Source organism: Periplaneta americana, chromosome 6 (genome assembly GCF_040183065.1).
Source record: "Periplaneta americana isolate PAMFEO1 chromosome 6, P.americana_PAMFEO1_priV1, whole genome shotgun sequence".
Lineage (NCBI taxonomy): Eukaryota > Metazoa > Arthropoda > Insecta > Blattodea > Blattidae > Periplaneta > Periplaneta americana.
Window position 1 is genome coordinate 177,046,259 of NC_091122.1, and position 15,986 is coordinate 177,062,244.

The following is a 15,986-nucleotide window of genomic DNA, read 5'->3' on the forward strand; positions in this document are numbered from 1 at the left end:
GGAAATTGTACCAGAACAATGGAAGGAGTCCATAATCGTACCTATTTTTAAGAAGGGGGGCAAGACTAACTGTAGTAACTTTCGAGGAATATCACTTTTGTTGACGTCGTACAAAATTTTGTCGAATATCCTTTTGAGAAGATTAATTCCATATGTAGATAAAATTATTGGGGATCATCAGTGTGGTTTTCGGCGTAATAGATCGACTATTGATCAGATTTTTTGTATTCGACAGATATTGGAGAAAAAATGGGAGTATAAGGGTATAATACATCAGTTATTCATAGATTTAAAAAAGGCGCATGACTCGGTTAAGAGAGAAGTTTTATATAATATTCTTATTGAATTTGGTATTCCCAAGAAACTAGTTCGATTAATTAAAATGTGTCTTAGTGAAAGTTACAGCAGAGTCCGTATAGGCCAGTTTCTATCTGATGCTTTTCCAATTCACTGCGGGCTAAAGCAGGGAGATGCATTATCACCGTTACTTTTTAACTTCGCTCTAGAATATGCCATTAGGAAAGTTCAGGATAATAGACAGGGTTTGGAGTTGAATTGCTTACATCAGCTTCTTGTCTATGCGGATGACGTGAATATCCTAGGAGAAAATCCACAAACGATTAGGGAAAACGCGGAAATTCTAGTTGAAGCAAGTAAAGCGATAGGGTTGGAAGTAAATCCCGAAAAGACTAAGTATATGATTATGTCTCGTGACCAGAATATTGTACGAAATGGAACTATAAAAATTGGAGTTTTATCTTTCGAAGAGGTGGACAAATTCAAATATCTTGGAGCAACAGTAACAAATATAAATGACACTCGGGAGGAAATTAAACGCAGAATAAATATGGGAAATGCGTGTTATTATTCGGTTGAGAAGCTTTTGTCATCTAGTCTTCTGTCAAAAAAATCTGAAAGTTAGAATTTATAAAACAGTTATATTACCGGTTGTTCTGTATGGTTGTGAAACTTGGACTCTCACTTTGAGAGAGGAACAGAGATTAAGGGTGTTTGAGAATAAGATTCTTAGGAAAATATTTGGGGCTAAAAGGGATGAAGTTACAGGAGAATGGAGAAAGTTACACAACGCAGAGCTGCACGCATTGTATTCTTCACCTGACATAATTAGGAACATTAAATCCAGACGTTTGAGATGGGCAGGACATGTAGCACGTATGGGCGAATCCAGAAATGCATATAGAGTGTTATTTGGGAGGCCGGAGGGAAAAAGACCTTTGGGGAGGCCGAGACGTAGGTGGGAAGATAATATTAAGGATTTGAGGGAGGTGGGATATGATGATAGAGACTGGATTAATCTTGCTCAGGATAGGGACCGATGGCGGGCTTATGTGAGGGCGGCAATGAACCTCCGGGTTCCTTAAAAGCCAGTAAGTAAGTAAGTAATATCGGTTCATGAGCAGATAGTTGCGCGACTCCTAAATGTATAATATTATACATTTGATTACACAACTTTTAATACTATATCACTTCGGAGAACGTATTATGTGTCTTTCGCGTATTAAATTTTGCATTACGTTCTAAGTTCTGAAGATGGCCGATATCAGGCCGAAACATGTTAAGGAGGTAATGTATAATTTAACACGTGAAAGACACATAATACGTTTTCCGAAGTATAGGGCCTAATATTAGTTCATGAGGAGGTAATCGTGCTTCTTCTGAATGTTTAAAATTATATCAGAAGAACAGTGTTTTACACAGTGGCGGTTCCTCGGTGGAGGGAAGGGAGGAACGCCCTCCTCACATTTTTCTTCTTTTGAAAGTAAATACCAAATGAAATATATGCCTTGAAATTCGAGGAAGATTCGATAATTTTTAAGTTCACAGCTATAAGAAAACCTCTGTTGAACGAGTTTTAAACGACGTGCAATCATGTGCTGCTAGAAAACTGTGAGAAGGATGCGAGATTGTTTGTGTGGAGGAAAGCCAATCCATTCCTCCTTTACTGCAGTTAACACACATAGACAACAGCGCACTAGCGGCTAGAGAAAGAAGCAGAGTTCTAAAGCAAGTAAATGAACGGAGAGGGAGGAGATCCTCCTCTGAATCAGCGCATGGGCGGGAAATAGAAACCGACTGGTCTTGCAGCAAGCTCGCTACCGCTGCCATCTAACGATGCTGCATTCAACCAGACTATAACACATCTAGGAGGAGACACAAAAAAAAAAAACAGTTTTAACGCAAAGCTATGAAAGACACCATATAAACTTTCTTAAAATTATAAATCCAAATATATTATTCATTGCACTTTATATAAGCTACTATTCATGGTTTGAAACTTTCGAGGATATCTGAAAGTTGAAGTTGGATTTATATAAAACAAAGAGGAAGTAGTTCTACGTTAGTATCGCAGATCTTTTTGGCCCCTGAAATTCTCTTCCGTTCATTGTCTACTAGATAGGACAACAGCCAAGTTGTCAGTTTTATACAAATATATTTGAAATTGAAAGTACTGCAAACTACATTATTTTAACATAAAAAATTAATTGGCCATCGGCAGCTTTGAACAATAATGGTAGTATGACTTTACAAGAACTGACATTCTTCAAAAGCATGTGATACTGAACTTATAAAATGTACATGTGGCAACACAGACCACGTGAGTGGGTGCAGTGTTCTCGTTTTCCTCAGATTATTTCTCATTCCTATTTCCGTAAAACGGTTCCGGTTACGTGTTAGTAGCTAGTCTCTTCCAACACGTGTGATGCTGTAGTGTGCGTGGAAAATGCTGCGCGGTTGTGAATTTCCTTGTAATTGTTAATTTGTGCAATTATTCAACAACGAATGTAAGTGAAAACATATTTTAGACAATTTAGGAAACTCAGTTTACAAAAACAGATTATTGCTATACAAAAGGGAAGGCCAACCCCAACACTACTTGGCCTTACATGTATGCATGTAGGCTAATTTGTAGCATGTTTCTCTCAAGAAGGTGTCATTTTGCGCTGTTAACTTCTTTCCTCCTCTTAAGAAATACGCAGGAGCCGCCACTGGTTTTACACCTACCAATTTTCATTATTGTAAAGATACAGTAATGTAGGAAAAAATATTGAATATTTCCAATATTTTACTGCTATAAGCTGTACCTAACCCCTTAAATTTACAAATAATGAATATGAATCATGGAACTCGTATTTTTCAATTTTCTGAATCACCAGTTTACTGACATGCTGAAATAATTTTTGTATCTCAGTCTTTAAGTTCAAACTGAAATAGTTAATTAATTTTCCTACCGACTCTCCTACATTATTAGAAATTACTGTACTCATTCTACGCTTCGTAAAATTATACGGAAATCTGTGGTCTCTGCCTATCCCTCTCCACCGCTGACTATGACTACTCACGTGTAAATAAACAGATCCGTATCTGTAGTAAAGGAACGGCAAACCTGTTTCATCGGGCAACAAGTTTCGCTCCCTGTTAATAACATTGTGCAAGAAGGGACAGAGAAATAAATTATCGGAGAACAAAACATCGTAAATATCTTGCAGAATCACATAATTGCTCCACAAGACATGCTGCCTATTTTAAAGTTGACCGTCCTAATATCGGCTGCTTGGCGACCGACTTTTGATTACCTATCGGAATTCATCCCGCGAGTATGACACTGACGGCTGTTTGTAGATTGGAGCGCTGGTGTATAATAAAATAAGAGAAGTTTGTAGGTCAGCGCGGTGAGTACATAAGAAGAAGTGAACTGTAAAGGCTGGTTCACAATAAACCGGGAACGGAAACGATAACGAGAACGAGAACGGAAATATTGTTAAAATGTATTTAAATATTATTTCCGTTCTCGTCATCGTTTCCGTTTCCGGTTTATTGTGAACGAGCCTTAACAGAGAGTTCATTCCTTCCGTTTGTAATGGTATCTGTACCAGCTCCCAAGATTTGTAGCATTCGTTTCCAAACATCCTGTATTTGGCGGAGGTAGGCCACCTACCTAACAGCAAGCGAAGTTCATCTCACTGGGCGACAATGGGACTCCACAGCCACCCACTCGCCGTTTGTTCTGACTGGCACAGAGAGCAGCAATGACCGCGGTGTTAGCCAAATTTCTCCGTGCTAGCAGAGGCGGCGCAATAAATATCCCTCAGGTAAACCCCACAGCTACTGCGTGTGAGGACCAGCTTTGCTTTATATCGAATACAAAGGAACTTATTAATGTGCGACCCGATCTATTGGGCAGTGACGTCAAGACAAGATTCGCTACTTTCATTTGGTACCTACTGTTTGTTGTTTGTGTGTTGAAAACAACACTTGCCAACCACGACAAAATAGTCTACATGGTCTGGATAACTTTTGTGTACAGATCAGGGCCGTCATTTCAGTTTTTGCTTAGGGTGGCGAGATTTTTAGGAACAGATCTTAGGGTATATCCCTAGTTTCTAAGTTAATTATTTTTCTTCCAATTCTGAAGTATAGGGCTGACATCACAGTTGTTTTTGTGACCGATACATTTCCAGTTTTCATCTGGTTTTAACTTCTTAACCTAGTTATATACTATACATACAGTATATACTTGGTTCGATCCCGAGTGGTGACGGGATTTTTCTCGTTGCCAAACTTCTAGAGCGGCCCCGAGGTTCACTCAGCCTCCTATAAAATGGAGTACCGGGTCTCTCCGGGGGGTAAAAGGCGATCAGAGCGTGGTGCCGACCACACCACCTCACCCTAGTGCCGAGGTCATGGAAAGCGTGGGGCTCTACCTCCATGCCCCCCAAGTGCCTTCATGGCATTTGACGGGGATACCTTTACATTTTTACCTTTACATATATACTTACGGCTTTCAGACAACCCGGAGGTTCATTGCCGCCCTCACATAAGACCGCCATTGGTCCCTATCCTGAGCAAGATTAAACCAGTCTCTACCATCATATCCCACCTCCCTCAAATCCATTTTATATTATCCTCCCATCTACGTCTCGACCTCTCCAAAGGTCTTTTTCCCTCCGGCCTCCCAACTAACACTCTATATGCATTTCTGGATTCGCCCATAAGTGCTACATGCCCTGCCCATCTCAAACGTCTGGATTTAATGTTCCTAATTATGTCATGTGAAGAATACAATGCGTGTAGTTCTGCGTTGTGTAACTTTCTCCATTCTTCTGTAACTTCATCCCTCATAGCCCCAAATATTTTCCTAAGCACCTTATTTATTCACTTATTTATTTATTTTAATTTTATTTATTTGTTTGTTTGTTTGTTTGTTTATGATATTCAAGATTGGAATGTCATTGGAATTATGTTTGGTGCGCGAGGAACAATTCCCAAATTTACATTGGAGATCCTCAGAAAATTAAAGGTTCCTGAAAAGACTCTTCAGACAATTGCATCAATCATTTTAAAATTTCCATTGAACATCATCAATCACCATTTCTATTCATCTTTATAATATTCAATGTGTATTATTTATTTTCAATACATTTTTATCGTTTTGATAGCTACCACATCTTGTCGCAGAATATTATTATTTTTTTTTTCATTTTATATTTTTTTAACATTAATTTACATTTTCTTTTTGTTCATTTGAATTGATTAGGACGCCGATATTTTAAATTCAAGATTTTGACGGCTATCATTTCGATATAGTACTTTATTTATTTATTTGTTTGTTTGTTTGTTTGTTTATTTATTTATTTATTTATTTATTTATTTACTTATTTACTTAATCTGACAGGATTAAGGTAGATATTGCTCTGAAACCAATTGGTATAAAAAGATAATGCTGAATAGTGAATACGATTGAGTATATTAATTGACATTGGAAGTTTACAGCATTTCGTCACTTTGTGTTTCAGGTGTGCAGAGGGGTATATCGGACAGAGATGCGAGTTCAAAGACCTGGACGGATCCTATTTGCGTAAGTACGATCTCTGAGAGAAGATTTTCTGCTGTTGATATTGCATGGCTATACCAAAATATGTAAGTCGATTATTTCTCTTTCTTTCTTAAATATTGTGGGACAGCCTATCTTTTACTTATCTTCTCTGTACCTAATTTCATTTTAAATTCATTTTATGTTCTTTGATTATGTACTATGGACTTTACATCACTAATAAAATGTTGTAAAGATATTCATTACGCAACGAGTTAGGTAATGATAGTGTTATTATCTAAATGGTTGCGTAATGCCAACCACAAAATGGAATTGATTTCATTTATTATAAACATTCATATCATTTATTATAACATTCGATGGTACCAAACATTCAATTACAGAACGTGTTTTTCTCTGCAGTTATTCAAAATCTTGCTGAACCTGTTGTTATATTATTGTCACAGGTTCCCTATGTATCTTCGCTTTTGGGTTTATGAATATATTTTCTATTGATCTTATTTTACTATCTCTTCTTTAATTTTGGATGCATATTTATAATTTTTTTTTTTGTAATTTAAGTATCTAAAGTTTATTACCCTTTACTGATACTACATTTAGCCAGTCTTTTCTGTCACTACATTTCAATAATAGAAATATTCTTTCAACACAAGTATTGCCTTGCATGAATTGGTATGTTTATTATACATCATGTTTAATAATGTTGGATTATTTGTGAAGTTTTACTTTCCGGGGGAACAAATTACACAGTTTGTTAAATGAGCCGTTCAGAGCAAAAGTGGCGTAAGTCAAAATTGGGTAATCAGGTTTAAAGTAAAAATTCTATCAAATATAGTGCAAAGTAGCAGTTAATATGTCCTTCGTGCTATCCATTGACTACTAATAGTTTAAATAAATTGAATATATTAATTGCTACTTTGCGCTGTATTTTACTGAATGTTTACTTTAATCCTCATTATCCATTTTTGACTTACGCCACTTCTGCTCTGAACGGCTGAAATAATGACATATGACTTTCCACTGAGTTATAATAAACTTCGTCCATTATGTTTCCACAATAGGGCGTAGGATGTTATGTTGTTTAAAAATATACAATACAAATTTTAAAAGTATTCTATTGCATTTATCATTATTACTTTTTTTATAAAATATTTTTTTAATGATATGCTTAAGATAAATTTTCACACTAACTATACTTTAATAGTTTAAATTACATGTCTAAAAACAAAATGTATAGACAAGGTCAGTTATATTGCAAAGAGATTGTACAATTAAAAAATTCGTCAAAATTATAAAACGGATTTAAAATTAACCAACTATAGGTGTAAAATTTGAGAGCAGCTCTGCTTAAATTAAAAATATGTGATGGAAATTTATTTGCAACCTTCAATGGCATTTAACAAAAGTTTTTTTTTGGAATTTAGCAAGTCTACATGTTATGATATTAAAATCATTTCCTTGTCTCGTGTCATAGGAATGAGTGCAGTGAATTGTCAAAATTCTTGTTGGATTGCGTACAGTGAATTCTCAAAATTCTTGTTGGATTGCGTACAGTGAATTCTCAAAATTCTGGTTGGATTGCTCTTGAAACACTTAAAATGAAGATGTGTCCTAGGGAAAGAGATTGTATGGTAATGTTATTTTAAATAGCAAACTAAGATATGTGTGAATGTTTTTCCAGCGTCAAGGCAGCGCGTGATGCTGGAAACAGCGAGCATAGCAGGTGGCGCCACTATAGCAGTGTTCCTGGTCGTCATCGTGTGTATAGCTGCGTACATTCACTTCCAGCGGAAACAGAAAGAGACACGAGCCAGGTAAAATCAACACGAGTTCCCAAACAGGGCATGAGAGTCACTGGTAAGGCTGGTTCAGAAAGATGCCAAACATTCTGACACCAAATTTGAAAAGTGCATCATTGTCCAAACGGCTGCCCATGTTGCACTCCAGATTCTGATAAATCCAGGTGGAGATAGAGGTTTTCTTGGAGTTCTCCTTTTTTTCTCCAAAAGTAGTATGACGTAGTAAAAGTGTAATAGTCACTAAAAGATGAAATATTAATTTCAAGTCTTCACTATTTCATATTTTCCTTACACTGGAGTAATGTTTGTCCTTATTTACAAAGAATCTGTTCATAAATAATGTTTTTCTACAAGGTTTTCCATGTGACTCATATTTGTTGTTGGCACTATATCGTCTAGCTTAATATGTTGTTGTTGTTGTTTTCTAATGCCAGGCGTTTGACAATAAAGTCATTTGATCTCTTGCACTCCAATATTTTTCAAAGATATTATTATGGCCAGCCACTGAAGCACAGATTTTGAGGTGTTCCGAATCCATTTCTTGGTTTGAGTTGCACAATGGGCAGTTAGGGGACTGATATATTACAATTTTGTGCAGGTGTTTGGCCAAACAATCATGGCCTGTTGCCAATCTAAATGCAGCTACAGACGATTTTCGTGGTAAATCGGGTATTAACTGTGGATTATGATGCTGAGATTTCCATTTTTTCCCTTGGGATTGTGTTATCAAATTTTGTTTGTTGAAGTTTAAGTATGTAGATTTAATAAATCTTTTCACAGAGTAATACGTAGATTTAGTAACAGGTCTGTAAGTAGCAGTGCTGCCCTTCTTTGCTAAAGCATCCGCATTCTCGTTTCCCAGGATTCCACAATGGGATGGTATCCATTGGAATACAATTCTTTTATTGAGTGTTATTAATTGAGAGAGCATTTTAGTTATTTCTGCTGTGTGAGATGAAGGTGTGTGTTTAGAGACTATTGATAGAATAGCTGCTTTGGAGTCTGACAATATAACTGCTTAATATTTGAGACATAAATTCTCATATCATCTTTCTGGTTTCAGTTGTGTGGACGGTAACAGTCAAGATCCCGAAAGAGAAAGACGACCATTCAGCCGTTCTCTGGCAATCCCTATGATTCATCAGACTCATACAACATGTGTAAGTATTTATTCATTCATAGTTTTCTGTCCAAGGGCAAGTCCTTCACTGCAAACCCAGCATTCTTCAATTTTCCACCTTCTTCTTATTCTCTGCATACGATCCATATATCTTAATGTTGTCTGTAATCTGATTTCTTTTTAACCAGTGACCCAGCCAATTATTTTTTCTTTTCCTGGTTAATTTCAGCATTAGTTTTTCTTTTACCCACTCTTTCTAGCACAGCTTCATTTTTTTGTTTTTCTACCACAGCTTCATTTCTTATGTTGTCTGCCCATTTCACACGCTCCATTCTGTTTCATATCCACACTTCATATCTCTTTATTTTGTCGTAATATCCATGTTCCTGCCCTACAGGGTGATTCACGAGGAAAGGTAAAACATTTGGGATGTGAATTCTGGAGTCATTCTGAATCAAAAAGTTCATATGAATATAGGTCTGTTTTCGAACGGTTACGGAGATATGGCTCTTTGATTTCACAAAAACTTCTGAGATTCCATTGTACTAATTCACATTTAGAGACAGATAACGGACAGTTTTAAAGTTTATATTCACGTATGCATACATACCTAATATTCTAGATGCCGGGGTCGATGTTTTAGCACATTTTGAAAGGTACCTCCTTCTGCTTCAGTGCACTGTTGCGCTCGGGCGTGAATCGCGCTCATCGCTCGGGAGACTTGCATGTTGTTCTTTATGCCGCATCCCAAATACGGTCGATTAGCGCCTCTCTTGTTTCCCCCTTCCTTTGCTATACCAAGTCTTTCACCCAACCCCATAGACAGTAAATACTCTTCGATATGGTACCCTTCTGTTCGGAAAGCGTCGTTCATATTCAGCGACGGCACGCACGGTACTTCCATCGCACAAACCATAAACAGACACAATATCGGCGTATTCTGCAGTCGAAAATTTATAAGGCATCTTGAAAAATACAACTTAACACTTAACTGTACCTGTATAACTACTGTACTGTAGGTAGCTGACTGGACTGCTGTGAACCGGTAAGTGATAGCGTATTTGTTGTGACATTTGTAATGCCCCACCACCCGGTTTTTTTCTCTTATCTACATCGCTCACAATGTAGATTCCAATGTTACGTCATTCATCGGTGACCTTGTCTCACGTCAGCAGCATATGGTAACGTCTGATTCACATTGGGGCGAGACGTTTTACCAAAAAAATGTATCTATACTAAAAGCCAGGTTTATGAACCGACTAAACCGGAAGCAACGTTCTGTTGCTCTCTTTCTGAGCTCTGTTGCCACATAGTGGCGCGAGATTCAAAGCGTGTTCGGCATTTGCCACCGATATGTTTAAAATAACTACTGTATATAGTTCTCGATAACACTATCAACAATATTAGTAATTAAAATTACTGTTTTAAGAAAGCACGAGCTAATGACGCTGGTACGAAATGCGACCCATAATGCACGTGGTACTGCAAATGAACTGGGAATTTTGGCTACACTGTCTCCGTGATTCCATTGCTAGATTTTCGTTAGCAGGCGACATTTTCACGTGAGGTCCAATGAAAAGCTCCGTTCTTCCTTTCCCCTCCAACCCCCCACACTCAACGTGTCATCGCTGCACAGGCTATCCCTCTAACCCGCACTTTCCTCTCGCCCTGCCAACTACTTCCTCTTTAGTCGGTTCATAACCTGGCTTTTAGTATAGCTCCGCCATCGTTCGAAAACGGACCTATGTTCATATGAACTTTTTCACTCAAAATGGCCTAAGATATCGTATCCTAAATTTTTTACCTTTCCTCGTGAATCACCCTGTATAATACCACACTCCACACAAAGCACTTCAACAGGCTCTTCCTTAGTTCTTTCTCCAGAGATCCGCAGAAGATGCTCGGTAGTTGCTATACTGCAGATGTCCTGTAATGTTATGATGTTGTGTGTGCAGGAGCCTTCAACGCCAACGGACCCTGGAGGCACATCATCGCTATATGTCCATCCAGCCACCAGAGTGGCAACACAGCATGGCAGCATTCAACGGCAGCCACCCCCATAGTGACAGCGCAAGAGAAGATGCTTCGTAGTGTTTGCGTGTCGCTAGTCCAGTGTCCCCTCTCCCTCGTTCACTCGCACGACAAGACAGACATTGTATTTATTGTGTATTATATTGTGGGTCTAGTTACTAGCAACAGAGAGGAAGAGTCTGATGATGTGTGTGGAGGCCAAAGAGTGTCGAATGCTTTTTTTACCAAGTTTCTGAAACTTTTTGCTCGTTGGAAACGGGATGGCATGGAACTGCCGTATGGGGGAACGGCACGACACCTACATCTTAATAATTTATTTACCCTCTCATGAAGACTGTACAGAACAGTTGCCTGCACTGTTGGCAAGTCGCAGAACGAGAAACAAGTGCTGGTGTTCGTGGTTGGTGACGGCAGATATGCCTTTTTATTTTTTGCCTCGCAGCAGAGAAAGTAAATAGCACTCACAAGATTCTGCAGCTCTGCGATTTGGAAGAAATTAGAAACAACCGAGAATACGCTTCAGGGTCTGTGAGGATCCATATATCGACTGATATGCTTACAAGATGAGGATGGAGAAGAATGTGTAAATTGTGTACTATTTTTTCTCTCTCTCTTTCTCTCTGGAGTCTACACAAAGTAAATACGGTGTTGTCAGTTTCTTTATCTGTTTCCATGGCCTCAATATTTCTGCCTATCGGGTGGGCCCGCGGGAATGTATATCATTGAATGTGATTCGTATGAGTGAGTGTGCAAGAGGTAGGATTTAACTATTAATAACACATTCCGGAAGACTATGGCGTTCACTTCTACACACCAAAAACCGATAACCACCAAACCAAATAATCTCAGGTTATATTTAGTTCCATTGAAATTTAAGAAACTGTAGATGAGTTGCTTTCTCCCCTCCACCTGTCGACGCAGTTTTTACTACTCAACTCGGTACACACGTAGGATGTCCTGACGCCGTGCAGAACCTTGCACAAGACGGAGGATGGGTGGGCTTGGACTCGAGTGCTCCGTTGCCTATCCGAAGAGTAGCTGAAGTCATTCCGTTGTATGCATGGCAGCTGAGGAAACATCCCATGGGAAGAGACATTGAGCCAAGATCCTTTTTATACATAATCGATATAATTTTTTCTAAATCACAGATATGTACATTTTGTAGATAATCGTAAATTATCATGTCTTTTTTGTTTATTTCTGCCTGTGTACAAATTTTGCCATAATCCTACAGAAAAGAAATCTTTCTAGTTTCTGAAATTCTTAATATGTTCCTAATTTATTGTAATTTTTAGAAGATAATATCTTTGCTAAATTTGGTTTAATTATTTTTTTTACCGATGTGCGTGGTGTACATAAATGTGGTGGCCTCTCTGGCAGCTATTTCCATCTGGTGGTGATTTGTGGAAGTTTCATTCCAGCTTTCTTTTTGCTTGTTTTTGCTTACGTCTCAGTTCTCGGCTGCAATTAAGTTTTACTACAAGTATTCCATTTCCCTCCCGACGAGGAACGTGCATTGTTTAAAGAAATACCAAAGATTCAGAATAGGAAATAAAGAGGTCACCTCCTTTTTATACATATATTATATATATTCATACCAAAGCATCAGTCAGATAATCTACTAGGAAATGCCTCCCACAAGTTTTCTGTTCTCCGTAGGAAAGCTTTGGCGAGGCACATTCTGTCATCTGTACTCGAATGGTAAAATGTTCTCCCAAGCCGATACGGGAAAATGGTACAAGGAACATCCACTACATAATGTAAGTTTAAAAATGTACTTGAAACGTGTTTATCAAACACTTTCAAGTTCTTCACCTGCCCTTGTTAGATTGTAGCCCAAAAAAAAAGTAAATAATGGGAAGAAAAAAAGCATTGTGAAAAAAAAGTAAGTAGACATAAACCAGAGTAAGTCTTCATTAATGTTCCTAGATTATCAAGAATACAGGTTGTTTTAAATATTTCAACCATGGCTGCAAGGAATCTTCGCGACATGATGATCAGGCTTTGCTATAGGTTACAATGAAAGGTAACACAAATATTTTTGAAAAAACCAACACAGCGTTAAAAACCCCTCACATTATAACAATGAAATATGCAGTATTTTTGTAATTTTATATTTATATTATTTGAAGGCCTGCATCTTGTGTTGTGAGATGGTAACCAGATAGTGTTCTTGTTTCTGTAGAGTTATTTATTTAGCTGGGATCTTAGCGGTACTTTAACTCTGCAAATATGGAAATATGATTAATTTTTTATGCACGAGTATAATTTTCTCTGTTGGTTCTCTCGTATTTGTTTTTATGAAGATGTCCATTTAATAAGGTGCACAAGTATATGATTTTTCTTGCCACCGTTATCCGTCTAATATCATGGTTCACAAGCTAGTCAGTTGTGAGAGGGTGTTCCGTTCCGCAGCTACATTTGTATTACCTTAACTCTCGCAGCGATGGCTGCCCATCACTAACTCGTGATAATAATATTGTATCATATAATTATTATAATTATTGTAATTATTATTATTATTATTTTCTCATTATTTGTAAAATGCTTTAATATTTAATTTAAAATTTATTTAATATCTAATTACCATGAAGTAAAACCATTGTAACTGTTGTATATATGTTTTTTCCTATTGTTTTTTTTTTTCGGATGTAACATTTTTACAGAGATTCGTGTGTTCCTCTTGTTTAACGATGTTTAATGTCCATTTAAATTGATCCAGAATATATATATTATATATTTTTTTGGTATCATTATATTAATATCGATCTTGTTAATGGATTAGTATAAATTTCGATTTTACACACTTGTTTTTTAATAGCGGGGAATGTGTTTATAAAACGTACTGGGCCATTTCCAAAAAAAAATCATTTTCAAGTCTTTCAGAGTCCGAACTGTTTAACACTAGCATCGTATTAATTTCTTATATATATTTTTTTTGCATTCTATTGTGTATTTTTGGGGTACAAGAATGGGTGATAATGTATTAGAAAGAGATTGTAATATATTTTACCTTTAGTCACAAATACAGCGTTTAATTTGAATTGTCTGCAGATCAATTTCGGAAGTGGCGAGCGTATAACTTCCACTTTTGGCACAAATGATAACATGCCGTCTCGCAGGATTTCTGCAGCCATGGTGAGCGATCATTAAGTGTATTTAAGCAACATGTCACTTATACAATCATTCTCAATGTTGAATCTGTGGACGATTCAACATAGGAAACGTTTTTCAGTATTCATTTTGAACTTCCGCAGTTATGTATTTGCGGAAGCTTTAACCACAATAAAGTAGCAGTCAGGGTAAATAGATACAGTACTCATTCAGGCATTTACGTCACCAGATTGAAGAATCATCCACTAAGCCTTGGTGTTATTGTTTTCAAGTGGGTGCTGATGTATTCCTTTATATAATGCAGCTGTTAAGTTAATAAATATATTGATTGGAGTGCTGTGCCCTATGGAGTTGTAACATAAACATCGCACGTGTAAATGAAATGATGTTACATTCAGGAAATGGACATGATTCGGTCGTGGAGCTTGTTCCATGTGCATGAATTTTATGTTACAACTAATCGAGCACACGTACTGTAACACTGGTCTTTACTGTTTTTGAAATATGGCTTTAGAAACACATTTTTTTGTACTGACGAGAAATTTCATGTTATTAGTGTTGAGAGGTCGGGTGTATGATTGATTCTTCTTCCACCATTATTACTTGTTCCAGACCATCATAATGTATTCCTTCTTCGTCCCATCTCCAGGGTCTTAACGCAACCACCAGCACACAAAATAAAGTGACTAGGTCTGTCATTACAAAACCTTTCTAATACAAGTAAAAAACTAGATGAAGTTTAAAAAAATCTAATTTTGAATATGAGTAACTTAGAACGGCACACTTGTTACCCCTTTCCATTATTTTAATGGTGAGTTGATGTCTTAAGAATGAAATAAAAAGAAACTTTTTTGTTTAAAATAATAAAATAGAAACCACTTATATTTCGTTCATTTAATAACCATCACATGTGAAATCCCATTCCTTTCTTCCTATTGAAACCAGGATTTAACCCGTCATTTGTTTCTGTATGAGCATTTTGCTCACATTTGTAAAGTATTTGTATAAAACCGACAATATCTGTTGGTGCAGTTTTCCTGTTCATTCTTTCTGACTTCGAAATCTTCCTGAAACACATGTTCAATGATAATTTGTAATAGTCTTGTTTCAGTTTTGTCACAAATGTGAGCATTTTCCTCATTAAGCGACAAACTACTTTATTAAACTTCTGTGCACTGAGGTGTTTTTTTTTTCTCTCTGATATATAGAAGTTGACATATAGTAATAGTATAGAGTCTTCCAATAAGAGTATTACACTTTTAAAATGAAATAAACTGTACAAACAAAAGAGGTTTATTTGTTTAATTGCTAATATTTTGAAGCACACTTAATGCCATTACGTATGGAAGAGAACGTCAGTTAAATGGCTGCCACGGCTTCGTTGGGTAGTGCGTATATGGGTCTTCCAATTTTCAGTAACAGACGAACATAAATCAGGCTCAATTTCACGAATAACGCACTTGATATTGTTCCTTAGCCTTCTGGTTTGTTGGCATAAACCCGTTACTTAACATAACCCCATAAGAAGTAATCCAGCGGCATTAAATCACATGATCTCAGGTGCCAGTTAACATCACCATCACACGAAATGACGAAGTCTCTGAACTTCTCCCTCAGAAGGTCGACTGTTTCGTAAGCAGTATGATACGTGGCGACATCTTGCTGAAACTAGACGTTTCTGAGATCCTTACCGTCCAATTGAGGCCAAAAATAATCACTTATCATAATGCGGTATGTTACACACACTGTACACCTCGCGTAATGCAAGGAATACTTGGCGAACGGATGATTTTTTTTTATAATAAATTTTAATGATTTCTATGTTTTGGTGAATGGCTTAACGTTTCATGATTAATTGTTAACAATAACTGTAACCATGGGAAAAATATGACTGCTATAGCTTCATAAAAACTGCAGCTGTTATAATTATGTTAAAAGTAGAACATACTTATTGGAAGAGTCTATATTTTGTAATCTGCAAGGACTTCCCTTTATTTATAGTGTATTTTATTGATGTTAAGATAGTTCATAAAGTATGAGTTGTAAGAAAAATTGGTATTGTTAGCCT

At 36.9% G+C, this 15,986-nt stretch overlaps 1 protein-coding gene across 3 annotated transcripts in view; it reads left to right on the forward strand.

Annotated features, from left to right (window-relative positions):
* LOC138702070 (probetacellulin-like) overlaps positions 1-14,327 on the forward strand; it is an 860,296-nt gene extending 845,969 nt beyond the window's left edge. For 2 of the 3 annotated variants that reach the window (XM_069829605.1, XM_069829604.1), the window contains 4 exons: positions 5,817-5,878; positions 7,536-7,668; positions 8,717-8,813; positions 10,729-14,327. In XM_069829605.1, coding sequence (XP_069685706.1) covers positions 5,817-5,878; positions 7,536-7,668; positions 8,717-8,813; positions 10,729-10,836 — 400 coding nt within the window. In that variant the 3' untranslated portion in view covers positions 10,837-14,327. Of the gene's footprint in view, positions 1-5,816; positions 5,879-7,535; positions 7,673-8,716; positions 8,814-10,728 lie in introns of those variants that run through there. The other variant, XM_069829606.1, reaches the window with a different exon arrangement.
* Positions 14,328-15,986: the final 1,659 nt, after the last annotated feature.